We start from the raw sequence: 19,280 nt of genomic DNA, 5'->3' as shown, positions 1-19,280 counted from the left end.
AGATTGAGTGTCGTATGCCTTTGTTGGCCAGTATTTAATAAGTATTTATTTAATAATTGATTCATAATGGACTTCCTACATCTCTTCAGGATGTACTCCCGGTTATAAATAGTCAGACTAGGATGTGGGTTTTCATTTAATTGATATTTACATAGAAAACACCTGGTATGATGTATTACTTCCTTATCTACACTGTAAGAACAATGGTACATGTGTCTCCCATGTAAACATTGCTCTTCAATACTCCCAGTCGTTCATATAGTTTACATAGAGACGGTTTGGTGTAGACGTATACCTATTATCAAGACGGACCAACGCTTGCATTCATTAAGCAGAACATCTGAAGCAGAACAGCGTTCTCTACGTCCAACTACATTGTGAACTGTAGAGTGGTTCTCTGTGATTTATGATCCCATTCGCTGATCGTCATGGCTTGTTCTGACAGAGTTGAGGTGACCTGAACTCGGTTGTTTTGCGCGGCGATGGCGTGATTGGGACTAACCTGTGTTTTTGAGGAGCGCAGCGGTCCCTCGTTAGGCCCCCGCTGTGCAGAAGCGGACCTCACAAACACGCACCCACACATCAACACACGCACACGCTGTGCAGAACCGGCCCTCACAAACACGCACCCGTGCCAGTGAACTGTCAGCCGATAACCAGCTTTCCTTCTCTCTCTCTCTCGGGCGCGCAGCCACGGGGGCCAAAACAAATCACTTCCCAGTGAGCCGGAGCCTTGTGCGGACACCCATTGTGCCTCACTAAAGCTGTGGAGAATGTCAGGGATATTCGGTTTGGCTTGAGCGCTTCCTCAAATCCAAAAATTCCCCACATAATTTGACACTAGGATTGAGAGAGAGAGAGAGACAGAGAGGGAAAGGGTGAGAGAAGGTGAGAGGCTTTGAGTTTTCTTGAAATATTCTTCGACTCAGAGCACTCTTCGAAAAAAATTCCTCCCAGCAGCATTAGCAGTAATTGTTTTGCCTCGGCGTCTAATGAAAATGATAGGGCTGCATCCGTTGGAGCTGATGCCTACATTAACAGAGATAAGTCCTGCGATGGAGGTGCCCTCACAGAGCTCTGCTGACGAGAGAGGAGAGGGGATCAAGGGATGAAACAGGAGAAGCTGAACAAACCCCTGAAGAAACCAGACTTCAGTATGCAAATAACCTCAACAACCCTCCATAAACACCCCAGCCAGGCTTCGTTCCCCTTCTTAACCACCACACACACACACACACACACACACACCCGCCAGGCTTGTCAGTTGGTTGTTACGTCTCTTAATCACCCTCAAAACATACTCTTGCAGGCTTCTCAGTCCGTCATCCCCCATCTTAGCCAGCGCCCCCCCCCCCCACACACACACACACATCCTCCTTGGCTTCTCAGTTGGTTGTTTTATCTATTAACCACCCTCCACACATACTCTTGCAGACTTCTCAGTCAGTAGATCCCCCTCTTAACCACTCTCCCCACACACACGCACACACACACAGACACACACACACACACACACATACACCTCCTGGCATTCCAGTCAGTCATTACTCTTCTTGACCACTCCACGCACAATCTTTCCCCTGACTTCTAAGTCAGTCTCTCATCCATGAGGATCAGTGTGTATGTGTGTCTGTGTGCAGGGGCGGCCTTTCCTACAGGCGGGTTAGGCGGCCGCCTAGAGCGCCATCTACAGGGGGAGCGCCAAATAATGCGCCCGAAAGAAGAAAAAAAAAACACAATAATAATTTCCTTTTTTCCCCCCGGACGCATACATTGGCGCCCCTTCTATATCTCCAACCAATTTTTGACATTAAAAACTAAATCTAACATTAGGGTATATGAACCAAAAATCAAAAACGGAGGGGTATGTTCTTCATTGGTATTGACAGAACGGCGTGCATGATTAGACGGGCCGGAATACAGAACAAGTCAAATTGCTCTCTCTACCGTTGTAAGGATAGGTGAAATTAATGATGATGTAACCTCGCGAGGTGCAGGCATATGTACTTATGATGTACAATACACATTAAGGGTTGCTACAATATGTTATCATGAAAACATTAATGAACACAGTATTTCAGAGATCAAACTAATTTTGGAGAAACAGTGTATAATGAGCAGATAGACAACACGTGGGAACAAATTAATACAACTTCTTCAGGGGGTTGTCAAACATTATTGTGAATGACGAACATTAACATGGATTTATGGGAACAGCCGCTCAACAGCGCCTCGTCTGCTGCAACTAATTACAAAACCAACTTCCTCCAACAATGTCACGTAGGCCTATGCGCCATTCTTTTAACGACATTGAAGCGAAAAAGTAAATTTCGCCACAAAGCTAAATTTAACAAATAATGAGAATACATACTGTAACGTGCCGGCATAGTCGCCCCATAATGCCTTGCGGCGGGCGCATCATTTTCTATGATGAACTAACGATGTACCTGTTCCTTACTGTTCTTATTGCATGTCGTTGTACTGTGTTGGGACTGAGTTTATACAGTTGCGTGACGGTAACACAGTCTATTTGCTGCGATCGTTGTTGTGTTTATGTGAAATAATTGCAGTCTTACAAGGCAAAATAGCGTTTGAAAGTTTTCCGTTTTCGTGGGGGGGGGGGGGGGGGGGCGGCGCCGCAATTTTCCGTCTCGTAAACGGTCGTTGCCATTTGAAACGGTCGATGCCATTTCCGATCATGTCCGATTCTGCTTCGGAATTAAAACATGGCGCCATATTGGATTGAGCGCTTCCTATTAAAACAATGGTACCAAAATGTTTGTAATTACGTATGTTCTGCTTCATGAAATACTGTTTTTCTGTTATATTGTAAAATTTTGACATTGATTTCTCACTAGAAATGCAATAATAACACGTTCATGTTGCATCGTTTGACTAACACGTTCATGTTGCATCGTTTGACTTAACTAAGGACATTTTTACGTTTAAATGAAATACATCGTATCGTCTCGTCACGTGATCAAAAAGAGACTTGACATTGGGTACAAAAATGATTACCCAGCAATCCTCACTGCACATACTAATGAAAATAAGACATTATTCATTTAATTGAATAGTTTTTTTTTATAGTTTCCATAGTTCATGTAGGATAAGCATATAATTGTGTTATAGATTTCCCTTCTACAAAATAATACTCACCATGACCTAGATAGGGTGGCCATTCCAAGGGTATAAATAACATAAGGTACTACAAGTCATTACAGTTAGTGATGGGTCACGGGTGTGTTTCTAGAAAATTATCTACCTCTAGTTCTCGCATGTTGAACATTTTGTAAAGCACCCGACGAGGCAAAATCCCGGACGATTTGGGAATCTCTGCCGGACGCATTTTTAGGTCTTAAAAGAGGACATGTCCGAAAAAGAGCACGTCTGGTCACCCTACCATATAACAGAAAACAGTAGGCTATTTCATGAAGCAGAAAACAAGGAATTATGAAGGTTTTGACAAGACCCCAGTCAAGTCAATGGAGAAATTGCCTCTAAAAATATCCTTCGTGAAGTCAAACGGTGTAAAATAAACGTGTTATTATTGCATTTCTAGTGAGAAATCAATGTCAAAATCAATGTCAAAATTTAACAATATAACAGAAAAACAGTATTTCATGAAGCAGAAAATACGTAATTACAAACATTTTGGTACCATTGATTTAATAGGAAGAAGTGCTCAATCCAATATGGCGCCATGTTTTAATTCCGAAGCATGCCGACAACTTCACGAAGCATTCGGAATTGAACACCGGAGATCGGACGCGATCGGAAATGGCATCGACCGTTTCAAATGGCAACGACCGTTTACGAGACGGAAAGTTGCGGCGGCGCCAGGAGTGAAGCTCGCCTAGAGCGCCAAATGTGCTAGGGCCGCCCCTGTCTGTGTGTGTGTGTGTGTGTGCTGGGCAAGACTCAGGTATTATAGAACAGAGTTTGACATATTTTAGGGGGCTAAAACCGTCAAGCGCCACCCTTGCAGCTGTGACAGAAGTAGCTCATCCCTCCCTCGTTTTCTCTCTATCTCTCTCTCTCTCTTTCTATTGATTTCTCTCTCTCACTCTTTCCTTGTCTGTCTTGTGTTCTTTCAGCCCCTGTAAGAGGCATTCTGTGTCTGCCCCTATGTGAGGCCCATGTGATTCTGACCATCTAGCGCTTCTTCTCTCTTGTGCTTTTCAGTCCTGAGCCAGACAGGTGGACTCAAGATGTGGTAAGACGCCCGTCTGCTGAACTGATTTGTGATGTTACCTGTCCGTCTCACCGCAGGTGGTGGTCGCTGTGACACGGGCAGGGAAGGTTCTGGAATGTGCATACCTTCACCTCTACTCCTCCCCCTCGTCTCCTCCTCTCCTCCTCCCTGTCTCCTCCTCTCCTCCCTTCCTCCTCTTCCTCCTCCCTGTCTCCTCCTCTCCTCCTCCTCCTCCTCCCCCCTGTCTCCTCCTCCCCCTCGTCTCCTCCTCTCCTCCTCCCTGTCTCCTTCTCTCCTCCTCCTCCTCCCCCCTGTCTCCTCCTCTCCTCTCCTCCTCTCCTCATCCCCCTGGTCTCCTCCTCTCCTCTCCTCCTCTCCTCTTCCCCCTCGTCTCCTCCTCCTCATCCCCCTGGTCTCCTCCTCTCCTCTCCTCCTCTCCTCTTCCCCCTCATCTCCTCCTCCCCCTGTCTCTTCCTCTCCTCCCCTCCTATCCTCTCCTCATCCCCCTCGTCTCCTCCTCTCCTCTCTGTTTCACTGCCCTGCAGACAGTGCGAGTGCTCTCACGCGTAACCCACGGAAACGACTGGATAATGCTCCCTGGCTCCCGTCGTCCTTGGGCTCCCTTCCAGTCTGTTCTGTGTACACGTGTGTGTACACTCCCAATGATTTATGTAGGATAGAATGTGTTTCCTTTCTCTCTAGATATATCTTCTGTCTGTCTGTGTGTTTTCTGACATTTACTGTAAATCCATTATGTGTGTGTGTGTGGGGGGGTGTGTGTGGTTTCATGTCATCTCACTGTCTCCACAGAATACCTCCCCAATGCAATCCTGTCACTGCCTTCCGCGAATCCCTTTGCCCTATTTCTCCTTTCTTGTTCTCTCACCTTTCCTTTGTCCTACCTCATCCTATTTTCCGACGTCCTTGTTCTCCATTTTTACTTTGTTTTTCTTTTTTTTTTTCCTGCCCCGCTGGCCCAGTAATTAGACAGTGATTGATATACTCCTGGCGCATTTGTAATGTAAAACACATTGTGTTTATCTTTCCCTCTCCAGCTCCCTGTCTCTGCCCTCTAATGCTAGCTGGTTTCCATTAGTGGAGGGAGAAACTCCTAATTGCACACATGGCTCTTTCCCTCCCCTCTCCTACTCCCCATACTATGTTCTATTATTCTCAAGTTTTTCTCTCTCTCTCTCCTTTTCTCTCTCTTCCTCTCCGTTTCTCTGTCAGTCTCTATCCCTCATTCTCATTCTTTCTTTCTGTCTACCTTCTCCCTGTCCTTTCTTTTGTTTTTTTACATAATCTATGTTGGCTGGCTATCTCATCTCTGATGAGAAGTACTCAAACAGTCCCTGCTTTACTTCTCTTTCCACTGACCCTCATGCCACTCCACTCTGCTATCCAGACTAAAGGACTCATGTGACACTGGATAACCAGGCCATGCTATGCTATGCTATGCTATGCTATGCCACTCCACTCTGCTATCCAGACTAAAGGACTCATGTGACACTGGATAACCAGGCCATGCTATGCTATGCCACTCCACTCTGCTATCCAGACTAAAGGACTCATGTGACACTGGATAACCAGGCCATGCTATGCTATGCCACTCCACTCTGCTATCCAGACTAAAGGACTCATGTGACACTGGATAACCAGGCCATGCTATGCTATGCTATGCTATGCTATGCCACTCCACTCTGCTATCCAGACTAAAGGACTCATGTGACACTGGATAACCAGGCCATGCTATGCTATGCTATGCTATGCCACTCCACTCTGCTATCCAGACTAAAGGACTCATTTGACACTGGATAACCAGGAGATGTTATAATATACCCATCACCCATCACAGCCTCTCCCATCTACCAGTACTAGCCAATTTCTGTCTTGGGTTTGTGCCACTCCTCAATGGTCTGCCACCCATCTTTAGGGAAAGTACATACGTTGAGCTATTGTTTCTCAGGCTACACGGCCCTGATGAAGCAGGCCATTTCATAAGCAAGCCTTGCCAAAACAATGCTAACCTTACCCTCTTGCCTTATTTCAGTCCGCACACAAACAGTTTGGCTGCTACGATGCTGCTGTGATGTTGAGCCTGTAAGGCCCATGTGCCACTAGTTAACCGGGCAATGCCATACCAAGACAGGCTACGCCATGCTACCACACCCTACCTACCAGTAGTGCCCAATTTCAGGCATGGGATGACAGGCGCCCTGGTCTTTGGAAGGATACACCCGGGTTCGAGTCTGGGTGGGGTGACCACGCTCTCCCCTTTGCTACACAGGCGCCCCTGGTCTTTGGAAGGATACACACGGGTTCGAGTCTGGGTGGGGTGACCACGCTCTCCCCTTTGCTACACAGGCGCCCTGGTCTTTGGAAGGATACACCCGGGTTCGAGTCTGGGTGGGGTGACCACGCTCTCCCCTTTGGTACACAGGCGCCCCTGGTCTTTGGAAGGATACACACGGGTTCGAGTCTGGGTGGGGTGACCACGCTCTCCCCTTTGCTACACAGGCGCCCTGGTCTTTGGAAGGATGCGCCCAGCCGGCACAAGCTGTGACAGTTACCCCAAGGGAGGAGTGACTCACCACTGCTGTCATCAAAAAAACATGAGCCGCCAGAGTGGACTGATGGATGGGAGTTTAGAAAGTTTTTTCTATTAATGATGAGCCCATGAAGAAGCGCAGGTCGTGTCTCATGTACTTATAGCTGAGGCAGCTTGTGGCAAGAGCACAGTCAGGGGGATTTGGTGCATCTGGAAAACATCAAGATACTCAAGTCTAGAGCTTCGCTTGTGTGTGCATCTATGTGTTTTTATGTGTACATACTTTTTAGTGTGTGTGTGTGTGTGTGTGTGTGTGTGTGTGTGTGTGAAGTGACTGCTGTATTGAAGGTGTGTATGGATGAGGTCATCTGAATGACTCTGATGTAACTGTTTTCTCTACGCCGGCGTCCTCTAAAAATACCCTCGACAGCTGTTCCCACAAGTTTGTTCCTGTACAGGGAACCTGCGAGCATAGCTGTACTCATAAAGATTCCACCACTTTACGAGGACATGAAAAGCTTTCATCTCCCTGGTTGGTGTGTGTGTGTGTGAGTGTACATGTGTGTGATTGTGTGTGGGTGCGTGTGCATGTGTGTGTGAGTTTGTGTGTCTGCGTGCTTGCGTGTCTGTGTGTGTGTGTGTGTGTGTGTGTGTGTGTGTGTGTGTGTGTGTGTGTGTGTGTGTGTGTGCGCACGTGTGTGTGTGTCTGCACGTGAGTGCAGTGGGGCTCTCCTCTCTCTATCTACATGTATCCACTCCCATAAGGCACTGAGATTCCCCTAAGCCCCCCCATGCAGACATGTCCACATAAAACCTGACCCTAGTGGCCTGCCTGGTCTCAAACGTTAAACGATAAAAATTGATATTACTATTAATTTGTAAACTTATGCTATTGCATTGCAAGCTTGCTCTCGTGTGTGTGTATGTCCATGTGTATTGGTCGTCTGGGCACACCTTTAATACTGAAAAAAAGCATGCTAATTTTTCATGCTGAATTGAGTTCAGCCTATTGGTCCGGCCGTACACAACAGTGGCCCATTGGGGAAATTAATTGCCCACCCCTGGTCTACACGGTGGTATTCACCAGCTCAGCTGAGGTGGATGAGGAGGATGAGAGCGGCCTTAGGGAATAAGATGGATGGATGGGGTGGCGGCGCACCAACTCCTGTAGCACTACTCCAGAAACACCTGGTCTGGATCTGGTGTTTTGGTCAACAGCACAAGTCCTCCTGAAGCCAGAATACACTGAAGGGAGGCCGTGGTAGAGGCACATCATAACACTCTGAACACCACAATAAAAACTAAAAAAGCCCAAGGAAATCACACGTCTACCGGCCTACCGTGGACACCTTCATCTGCTCCTTATACGGTCATGGTGAAAGCAGAAAGCTTTTTGTCCTGAGGCTGGGAAACAGATCACTGGGTGACTGCTTTTGTAGCCAGGGCGGAGATAGCGGATCAAGCCCTCAGCATGAGTTGGGTCAGTCAACCTAAACACTACCATTATCCCGGTACTATTGCCCCTGCCCCCCCCCCCCCACACACACACACACACACACACACCCCCACCAACTCACACATACATACTTCCCCAAATATTCCCCCACCCTTTCCCAAACCCAAATAGCAGCCTAGTCTGGGGAGAACCCGACCGGGACCCGGTGGGCCGGTGCCTGGCCCGGGCCCGATGTGGCTCTGGTTCAGCTGTGGTCTGGCAGGGCAGACAGCTAAATCCCCAAACAGACACCAGTGTGCCTTCCTTCTGTACCCTGGAAATCCATATCTAATGCCAGCCGTTTCTGTGCGCTATTGTTTCATAAGCCCTCTGCAACAACAGAGCACTGTTCACACGCCAATACAGTCTCTCGGAACGAGGGGAGAGAGAGAAAGAGAGAGAGAGAGACAGCGAGAGAGAGAGAGAGACAGCGAGAGAGAGAGAGGGAGAGAGAGAGAGAAACAGAGATGTGAAAGAGAGAGAGAGAAACAGAGATGTGAAAGAGAGAGAGAGAAAGAGAGACAGCGAGAGAGAGAGGGAGAGAGAGAGAGACAGCAAGAGAGGGAGAGAGAGAAACAGAGATGTGAAAGAGAGAGAGAGAAAGAGAGACAGCGAGAGAGAGGGAGAGAGAGAGAGAGAGAGAGAAACAGAGATGTGAAAGAGAGAGAGAGAGAGAGAGAAACAGAGATGTGAAAGAGAGAGAGAGAGAGACAGCGAGAGAGACAGCAGGAGAGGGAGAGAGAGAGAGAAACAGAGATGTGAAAGAGAGAGAGAGAGAAACAGAGATGTGAAAGAGAGAGAGAGAGAGAAACAGAGATGTGAAAGAGAGAGAGAGAGAGAGAGAATGTGACTGGAGGCATGGAGAGAGACAGAACAGACGTGCATACAGTGAAAGCATACAGAAAGCAGGCCAAAGCTGCGTGGCGAATCCGCATCGTTCATTAGTCTGGCCTGGCTCCACTTGTTTGTGAACCGTTGCTGCACAGCACACAAGGCCAAATGACTAGACAAATATTTAACTTTTGCGGTGGTCTGTGGTGCCTCAGAGCAATATTTTACCTTAATATCCCTCCCCCACATGCACAGACACACACACACACACACACACACACACACACACACACACACACATGGGAAAGGCATCAGCAGAGCCCCAGACACCAAACTGATGGTGAACTTTTCAAAATAGATGTTTATTACATGATCTACACAGAGTAAGTGTGTATTTTGTACTAAAAAATAGGCTTGAATGACACAAAATAAGGCTATGTAGACATCAGAGCATTCACCCATCCAATGCTTATACATCTCGAGGAACATAACTACACATGTTATCATTGCACTGGGTGAGCTTGTACTACCACTGCACAGGTGCCTTAAAGATGACAAATAGCTATGATTTTGAACAACACACCAATCAAGGCTTTGTGTATTATCGGTATATGAGAATATTGCTTCATTTATTGATATAGGTTGTTTAAGAAATGAGATCATAAAAAGGGAGGGAATAGGCCCGGTGGGATTGGTCATAAAACACTGAACATGCTCGACCCTTTGTTAATGTGAAAGGTGTAACAAGAAGTTATGTAGTCAAAAGATAAAAGTCCTTTTAGACCTACGGCTGTGACGTCATTAAAAGGAATGTTTCTCAGTACTCCTCTACTACCTAAAAAGTTTGTCTGCATTTCGTTTCTTTTTGTAAACATTAGTTTTCCGTTTACATTTGTTTTACAATTTCTCTCCTGGTTCTTATTTAAATTTTTTGGCAGGAGAATGTAAACAAAAAAGGAAAATAATACCCGAAACACAGAAATAAATGGGTGAGAAAACATTTCAATCACACAAAATTGTTACATGATTATTGTCACGTTTACAACAAGAACTGCATGTTTCACCTTGAAGTACCATACAGAGGGCGCCTGTAAGCAGGAGTTCATAACTTGAAAACCAAACGTGTGCAGGCACTTTAATGGTACAGTATGTTCTTATCGTTCTCATCACCAGAAAGGATCTTTCAGTATTTTATTTCTCTTTCATACTGACATGCAAGAAAATCTCTTTTTTTTCTACAAAGTCTGCTTAGAGTCTGTTCCCTTGAATGTATCGTCAAGTGGCGGAACATGTTCGACGTCATGGTCCCAAGATTCCGACTGATTTATGCACACAGAACTATGACCTCCTCGGAAATTACAGACATGTAGGTTGTACACTCGAGGTAGAGTTGAAACATCTGTTAGAAGCGTTAGAACGCTCCCGTATGGTGAACTGCTTTACCGAAGAGCGAACATTCCAAGGTTCATTCGTGTTATCATTCGCTGCATGTGATTTCTTTCACAACATTCAGCCTAAGAGTTGTGCTGTTTTTTGTACATACGTATTAAATAAAAATCTTTTTCAAAAATCAGTGATGAAAAAAGCCTAAGCCATCTTTTATTTCTCCTTACTTGGTTTGCAGGTTGCTGGAGCTGTCACCATCTGCAATGATATTTCTAGAGGTTGACACAAGGCCACCAGCACAACTGGTCATGGTTTCCTCAAAGTCTTTTATCATTGCTACACTTGCCGCCTCTCTAAGTGCTCATAGCATTCCCATAACTGATGAACCTTCTTCTGAACTCCAGTTTAGAAACAGAGCCACAAGCTTTTAGCCCAGTATGGGTGAACGTTTAAGAAATAATAAAATAAAATAAATATTCTCTTGATTTATAGCTTGAATGTCTTCAAAAAGGTAAACTGCCCTGCTACATCTTCCCACGTTAAATAAATATTAGCTTTTTGCCTGTGCATACTGTTCATCAATATGTGCATTATCTACCCTTTCTCCCAGCTGGGCCTAAGATGCTAAGGTAAGATAAGACATATCAGTAACGCTAAGAGGTGTGAATTCCACTACAGGCACCTGGTACGCTTTGCAATGCCGCACTTTTTATTGTCAGGAAATTGATTAACCATTTTGAAGTGTGCAAGTGCACAGAGTAGACTCCAGTGAGTAAGTCCTCGTCTCATTGGCTCCAGTGAGTAAGTCCTCGTCTCATTGGTACAGAGTAGACTCCAGTGAGTAAGTCCTCATCTCATTGGTACAGAGTAGACTCCAGTGAGTAAGTCCTTGTCTCATTGGCACAGAGTAGACTCCAGTGAGTAAGTCCTCATCTCATTGGCTCCAGTGAGTAAGTCCTCGTCTCATTGGTGCAGAGTAGACTCCAGTGAGTAAGTCCTCATCTCATTGGCTCCAGTGAGTAAGTCCTCGTCTCATTGGTACAGAGTAGACTCCAATGAGTAAGTCCTCATCTCATTGGTACAGAGTAGACTCCAGTGAGTAAGTCCTCGTCTCATTGGCACAGAGTACACTCCAGTGAGTAAGTCCTCGTCTCATTGGCTCCAGTGAGTAAGTCCTCGTCTCATTGGTACAGAGTAGACTCCACTGAGTAAGTCCTCATCTCATTGGTACAGAGTAGACTCCAGTGAGTAAGTCCTCGTCTCATTGGCACAGAGTAGACTCCAGTGAGTAAGTCCTCATCTCATTGGCACAGAGTAGACTCCAGTGAGTAAGTCCTCGTCTCATTGGCTCCAGTGAGTAAGTCCTCGTCTCATTGGCACAGAGTAGACTCCAGTGAGTAAGTCCTCATCTCATTGGCTCCAGTGAGTAAGTCCTCATCTCATTGGCACAGAGTAGACTCCAGTGAGTAAGTCCTCATCTCATTGGCACAGAGTAGACTCCAGTGAGTAAGTCCTCGTCTCATTGGTACAGAGTACACTCCAGTGAGTAAGTCCTCATCTCATTGGTACAGAGTACACTCCAGTGAGTAAGTTCTCGTCTCATTGGTGCAGAGTACACTCCAGTGAGTAAGTCCTCGTCTCATTGGCTCCAGTGAGTAAGTCCTCGTCTCATTGGCTCCAGTGAGTAAGTCCTCGTCTCATTGGCTCCAGTGAGTAAGTTCTCGTCTCATTGGTGCAGAGTAGACTCCAGTGAGTAAGTCCTCGTCTCATTGGCTCCAGTGAGTAAGTCCTCGTCTCATTGGCTCCAGTGAGTAAGTCCTCGTCTCATTGGCTCCAGTGAGTAAGTCCTCGTCTCATTGGCTCCAGTGAGTAAGTCCTCGTCTCATTGGCTCCAGTGAGTAAGTCCTCGTCTCATTGGCTCCAGTGAGTAAGTCCTCGTCTCATTGGCTCCAGTGAGTAAGTCCTCGTGTCATTGGTGCAGAGTTCACTCCAGTAAGAAAGTTCTTGTCTCATTAGCTACAGTGAGAAAGTTCTCGTCTCACTGCACATGTTCGTGTTCATGTTTGATGCACCGGCACCTTCTCCGAGCCATGTGAAAAAAACTTCAAAAATCAAGGGAACCATTCCCAATTAGATCCAGTCACATTTACTCTGGAATTTCACATTCCTGCTTCAGTGATTACATTCACATGTTAGGTTTCCGTGACATGCTCGACATTCCGGTGCCTCACAGAATTGAAGATAGAACAGAACAGAAGTTTTTTCGTCTTGCATTATACGGCCTCATATAGAAAAAAAAAACTGCAGTCTATGAACTACAGTTTAGATGAAGTCTAAGGTGGCAGAGTAGTTCTCCTCCTTGAGCCTCGGGTTGATGCTGACCCTGTGGGATGATCAGTGTTGTGTCTGCTTGTGTTGTCTCAGTAGATTTGGCTTTAGGTAGTGGTCATGTATCTCATGGTCATCGTGTACCTGTTCTCCTTGGCATGTCACAGAGATGATAAAGATGCAATATGTCTCTCTCTCTCTCTCTCTTTGTGTGTGTGTGTGTGTGTGTGTGTGTGTGTGTGTGTGTGTGTGTGTGTGTGTTGAAAAGTCTTGACAGAAAAACTGTGTGTGTCCAAGGCTGTTCAACAGCTTTTTATGATGCTGCCACACCCAACCATGTGTGTGTGTGTATGCATGCGTGTGTGTGTGTGTGTGTGTGTGTGTGTGTGTGTGTGTGTGTGTTCCATACCTATGCAGCAGCCCAACTAAGCGTGCTGCTGAGAGAGTGCCTGTACTGTAGTCTGTGCTAGAGTCGTCCATAGCTGCACGCTTCCACAGTGTTCTGCTTCCGTCTGCCCCTCCAGACAAGTGCTGAAAGGCAGCCACTGTGAACCATCAGCGGGGGCACTCCACACCATTTGTGTGTGTGAATATATGTGTGTATGAATGTGTGTGTGTGAGTGTGTGTATGAATGTGTGTATATGTCTGTGTGAGTATGTGTGTAATATGTGTGTGTATGAATGTGTGTGTGTGTGAGTATGTGTGTGTATGAATGTGTGAGTATGTGTGTAATATGTGTGTGTATGAATGTGTGTGTGTGAGTATGTGTGTGTATGAATGTGTGTATATGTGTGTGTGAGTATGTGTGTAATATGTGTGTGTGTATGAATGTGTGTGTGAATGTGTGTATATGTATGTGTGAGTATGTGTGTAATACGTGTGTGTATGAATGTGTGTATATGTCTGTGTGAGTATGTCTGTAATATGACTGTGTATGAATGTGTGTGTGTGAGTATGTGTGTGTATGAATGTGTGTATATGTCTGTGTGAGTATGTCTGTAATATGACTGTGTATGAATGTGTGTGTGTGAGTATGTGTGTGTATGAATGTGTGTATATGTCTGTGTGAGTATGTGTGTAATATACGTGTGTATGAATGTGTGTGTGTGAGTATGTGTGTGTATGAATGTGTGTATATGTCTGTGTGTGTATGTGTGTTTATGAATGTGTGTGTGTGAGTATGTGTGTGAACATGTGTGTGTATGTGGGCATGCACGTCTGTCACGGTGCTGTCCTTGGTGGTGGTGGAGGTGTGTGTGGCGGTGGAGGTGTGTGTGGTGGTCGAGTCGTCAGTACATGCTGTCCTTGGTGGTGGTGGAGGTGTGTGTGGTGGTGGAGTCGTCCGGCAGGGATCCGCGGCGCGCCGGCCTCCAGCGGCAGCGCAGCAGAGCCTGCATCTCCCGCGACACGCTGCTGGAGAAGGCCGTGTAGATCCAGGGGTTGGTGCAGGAGTTCAGGTTGGCCAGCAACATCAGGATGGTGAACGCCACACCTGGGGGAGAGAAGATGGGTTCTGTTAAGGTTTCTTCCTGCCTTAGAGGGAGTTTTTGTCTTACCCCTGTTGCCATTGTGCTTGCACTAAGGGTGCCATTGTGCTTGCACTTCAGGCTCTGGGCTCTGTAAAGCGCCCAGAGGCAATTGTATTGTTATGGAGCTATATAAATTAAATTGAATTGAACTGAACTGAACTGAATTGAATTGAATTGAATTGAATTGAATTGAATTGAATTGAATTGAATTGAATTGAATTGAATTGAATTGAATTGAATTGAATTGAATTGAATTGAATTGAATATAATATTGCTGCTGAGTGCTGTGAACCTTGTTCCCTGATAGATGCTCTTGAGTGATCGTGTAGCTGAATAAGTACATTTACATTTAGTAATTTAGCAGACGCTGTTGTCAAAAGCGACGTACAAAGGAGAGAACAGTCAAGCTAAGAGCAATTAAAACCTGGTGTAACAATAAATACTGCTTTATTTCTTAAAGTAGTGCAACAAGTGCTAACAAAACAAACGTTGTGGATGTGAGACCCATAATGAATATAATATAATTAATGGATATCCATGTATGTACTGCACTGTAAATTTGATTATAGTGTCTAATTAATGTAAACAAATAGATATAGAATAGTTCTGTGGCTACTGCTAAGGCTACTTTAGCTGCCCATCTCCCGTGCTGAAACCCCAGTGAAGACGGGCCTTACGAAAGAAGGACAATAAAGATGCAACGTCTTGAAAATTAATTAAATGGAGGGGAACCAATACTGGACAAGGCGAGACGTGTGCTGACAAAGGAAGGCTAGGAGTTGGCAACTTTATATACTCTGATAAAGATACTCTGCTGCCTGCAACAGAACAAAAAAAATCAATGAGTGTTGAACAAGCAGAAGACCTTGAAGGAAGGGGGCTCCCCGTTAAGAAAAACGTCTGATGCGCTGTGAACAGAGGGAACAGAGAGAGGAGAGAAAGAGTGAAAGAGATAGGAAAGAAAGAGCTCCATCATGGACGACCCAGCAGTCAGAGGCGGGGCGTGAGGGAAGAGAGATGGAGATGGGGCAGTGGGAAAAGAAGAGTAAAATCTCAACCACACATCCATACACTCTCTCTCTCTCTCTTAAACACACACACACACACACACACACACACACACACACACACACACACACACACAGACACAGAGAAAAATTAAGTGACTGTGTGAACACAAATGACACTACAGGCCACCCAGGAGCTGGTCAGAGAGCTCTCGTATACCTGACCTGACGCAGGTCCAATGGGGATCAAAACAATGTGTGTTTATGGGAGCGTCAGTTGAAGTGTGTGGTCCTGTTGACTTATTACACGCTTGGAAAAGGCGGCATGGGGGGCACTGTGGCTCAAACAGTAGCCCCGACCACATTCGGGCTTGACGCTCAAGGAGGTCACGGGTTCGAATCCGGCCCGATCCCATTTCTCCTGTCCACTCCCTACCTCTTCTCCCTCTCATTTCCTGTCACAATCTTCACTGCTCTGTTGATTAAAGGCATACAAAGCCCCAAAACCCCCCCCCCACCAAAAAAAGAAGAAAAAAAGGCAGCATTAAAGGGCAAAAAGAGGACCCACAGAGTGACAGACTGTGGATTGGGTCTGCCGGATACGGGCCAGATCTGGGCCACATCTGGCTGAGCCATGTGGGGAGGGCCACACTCATTATCCCAGGGCAGAATCGGAATGTGGAATGGATTCGGTCATGGACGTGTCCGTGAGACAGGATTAGGGCAGTGGGACAAGGTGTCGATGGAGAGAGGGAGACGTGTCGATTTCAGGCTTGCCCTTTGACCGAGCCGGGCCATCTGTCTGATCACGCCAGGACTGCTGGGCCAACAGCAGGTCACCTGACTGTGTGTGTGTGTGTGTGTGTGTGGGTGTGTGTCTGGGTGAGCCTGTGTGTGTGTGTCTGATCACGCCAGGACTGGTGGGCCAACAGCAGGTCACCTGACTGTGTGTGTGTGTGTGTGTGTGTGTGGGTGTGTGTCTGGGTGAGCGTGTGTGTGTGTGTGTGTCTGATCACGCCAGGACTGGGGGGCGAACAGCAGGTCACGCTGGGCATTGAGGCCCTTGTTAATTTAGAGGCGTTGACACTGTTCTGCTCTAGTTTAAACAGCAGGATTAGGTAATACCTGACTGTGTGTGTGTGTGTTTGTGTGTGTGGTTGTGTGTGTGTGTGTGTGTGTGTGTGTGTGTGTGTGTGTGTTTGTGTGTGTGTGTTTGTGTGTGTGTGTGTGTGTGTGTGTGGGTCTGTGTGTGTGTGTGTGTGTGTGTGTTTGTGTGTGTGTGTGTGTGTGTGTGTGTGTGTGTGTGTGTGTGTGTGTTTGTGTGTGTGTGTTTGTGTGTGTGTGTGTGTGTGTGTGTGGGTCTGTGTGTGTGTGTGTGTGTGTGTGTTTGTGTGTGTGTGTTTGTGTGTGTGTGTGTGTGTGGGTCTGTGTGTGTGAGTGTGTGTATGTGTATGTGTGTGTGTGCGTGTGCGTGTGAGTGTGAGTGTGCGTGTGCATGTGCGGTGTGTGTGTGAGAAAAAGACAGAGTGAATGTTTCTGGGCATTGTACAAGTGTTTGAGCTCTTGATTGTTGATTTGAGTTCAGACATTTATAGTATGTTTATGCAAATTCTGTTTGCATGTGAGCGTGTCTGAGCTGAGGATTGAGTGCTCTGTACTTCTTTGTTTACGTCCTATTGTCTGTGTGTGTGTGCGCACGTGTGTGTGTGTGCATTCCTGTTGAAATGTGTGCACACTGTTTATTGTGTGTTGCAGTTTGTCTCTGGCAAGAGGAGGCGAAACAACAGTAGGAAAGCATTCTGGCTGTTTACAGAGCTTTGAGCTAATGTGAGAACAACACACACACACACACACACACACACACACACACACACACACACACACACACACAAACACACACACAGACGCATACACACACAAACACACACAAACACACACATACACACACACACACACACACACACACAAACAAACACAAACACACAGACAAACACACACACACGCACACGCACACACACACACACATTATGTGCACTTCCTTTCATAACCATTGTCCTCAGATAGAAACTCTTCTCAAATCAAGCATATAATTCACTCGAGCCATTAGTTCCAGCCTACATCACAGCACCTGATTTAAATCATCAAGTCAATTCAGGAAACAGCTGAACATTAGATCCAGGTTTTAATACACTGCAAATAAACTGTGAGTGAGCTACAACCATCGCAGCAAAGACATAGTGCTAAAACTGACAGTGTCTCTATGCAGTCTTCCAACTCATTCGCTCATCCAACTCTTATTTTAAGCGCATTTATGGAAATTCGTCGAAAAGAAATGTGAGTCTTTGAGGGCATTTCCATCTGCTGTGACATGCTAACTTCAAATGGACACTCTCATAATCAAGGGAAGTGTTGAGAACAGCTGTTGGTTCAAATATTAGGTTGGCAGGACAACTTAAACACGATTTTTTTTTTTTATGCCAATACCCCTGATTTCATCAACCTCAGGCGAATTATACCCTATGCCAAATAAGGAGTTCATCCACCGCCCTCTAGCAAATCGATTCCCTATTCGACTTGATGTGATTTAATGTCAATTTCAAGCATTTCCACTCAACATTTCCTATTCAGATGGTCGAAATGGGCATCAGAAAGTTGGATAGAAACCCTCCTGATTGGGTTTGTAGCAGAATATATGTTCTGGAAATAAGCTGAGAATATGAATGTCTAGTATGTCCAAGGGCTGGGGCCATCATAATGAGAGAGGCCCTGGGGGCCGCTCCTGGAGTAAGGCATGAATATGTGTCCTCAACCTGTATGTTATTGTGTGTGTGTGTGTGTGTGTGTGTGTGTGTGTGTGTGTGTGTGTGTGTGTGTGTGTGTGTGTGTGTGTGTGTGTGTGTGTGTGTGTTTAAGTGTGTGTTTAAGAGAGAGAGAGAGAGTATATGGATGTGTGGTTGAGATTTTATGTGTATGATGTGCCTGCATATTTCTGTGTCTGTGATGGGTGTGTGTGTGTGTGTAAATCTTGAATCTACAGACACCAGTCCCAGGGGTAATGAATTAACATCTGCCTTCGGCTATGCCCCTGTCCTTGTATATTCATTTGCATAGGTGTGCATGTGTCCTTATAGCGTTATTACAGTGTGTGTGTGTGTGTGTGTGTGTGTGTGTGTGTATGTCATGTGCGGTATGAGTGTGTGTGGGCCTGCACGTCCATCATTTAAGTTCAAGTTCAACATTTGTCCTTACCTATCCTGCTTTCACCTTGTATATCCATATGTGTATGAGTGTATAGGCATATCCCTGTGTGTGTGTGTGTGTGAGTGTGTGTGTGTGTGTGTGTGTGTCTCACCTAGGCCCTCACCATCAGGTGGGTTGGGGTCCCACGCTGCCCACAGCTGCACGATGAAGTAGGGCGACCAGCAGAGCGTGTAGACCAGCACGATCACCAGCGTCATCCTCACCGTCTTGGACATCGCCTTGGAGATGCCCAGTTGCGGGGGCATCGCCGGGGGCATCGGGGGGTAGCCTGAGGGTAGGGGAAAGGGCACCGGGTCAGGCGGGACGTCCGGCCAGAGGTCAGGGGAGCTGGCAGGGTTAGTGTGACCGGCGTGAGGGGTGGCGGGTCGGGGGTTGGGTAAGGCGGTGGTGGCGGTGGAGGAGGAGGAGGAGGAGGGGACGTGAGGTGGAGTTGAAAGGGCAGGGTCGGGTAGAGAGCTGGGGTCGTCTACGTCTGGTTGGAAGTGGGGGTGGGGGGTCTCGTTCTCGACGTAATTGCTGTAAGGATGGACGGGGGGCACGGTGCAGTTGGACTGGGGGTCGTAAGAGTTCCGAGGGTCCTCGGTAGGTGGAGAGGGGTGAAAGAGGCTGAAGCTGGAGCGTGAAGTGTGGCTACCTTGCCGCTCCCGTCCTCCTCCTCTTCCTCCTCCTCCTCCTCCTCCTCTGCTCCTATGGCCCTCC

General features: G+C 46.5%; 1 protein-coding gene across 1 annotated transcript in view; it reads right to left on the bottom strand.

The window, feature by feature from the left end:
• Positions 1-13,669: 13,669 nt before the first annotated feature.
• avpr2ab (arginine vasopressin receptor 2a, duplicate b) overlaps positions 13,670-19,280 on the bottom strand; it is a gene marked incomplete at its 5' end in the record, with an annotated part of 43,163 nt that continues 37,552 nt past the window's right edge. The window contains 2 exons of the mRNA XM_080833447.1: positions 13,670-14,297; positions 18,685-19,280. The exon at positions 18,685-19,280 is cut by the window's right edge and continues 104 nt beyond it. Of these exons, the coding sequence (XP_080689573.1) occupies positions 14,074-14,297; positions 18,685-19,280 (820 nt within the window). The 3' untranslated portion in view covers positions 13,670-14,073. The remainder of the gene's footprint in view (positions 14,298-18,684) is intronic.

The sequence above is a fragment of the Sprattus sprattus genome, assembly GCF_963457725.1.
Source record: "Sprattus sprattus genome assembly, chromosome: 2".
Lineage (NCBI taxonomy): Eukaryota > Metazoa > Chordata > Actinopteri > Clupeiformes > Clupeidae > Sprattus > Sprattus sprattus.
Note: the sequence above shows the minus strand (reverse complement) of the source record. Positions and strands in the feature narration are given on the sequence as shown.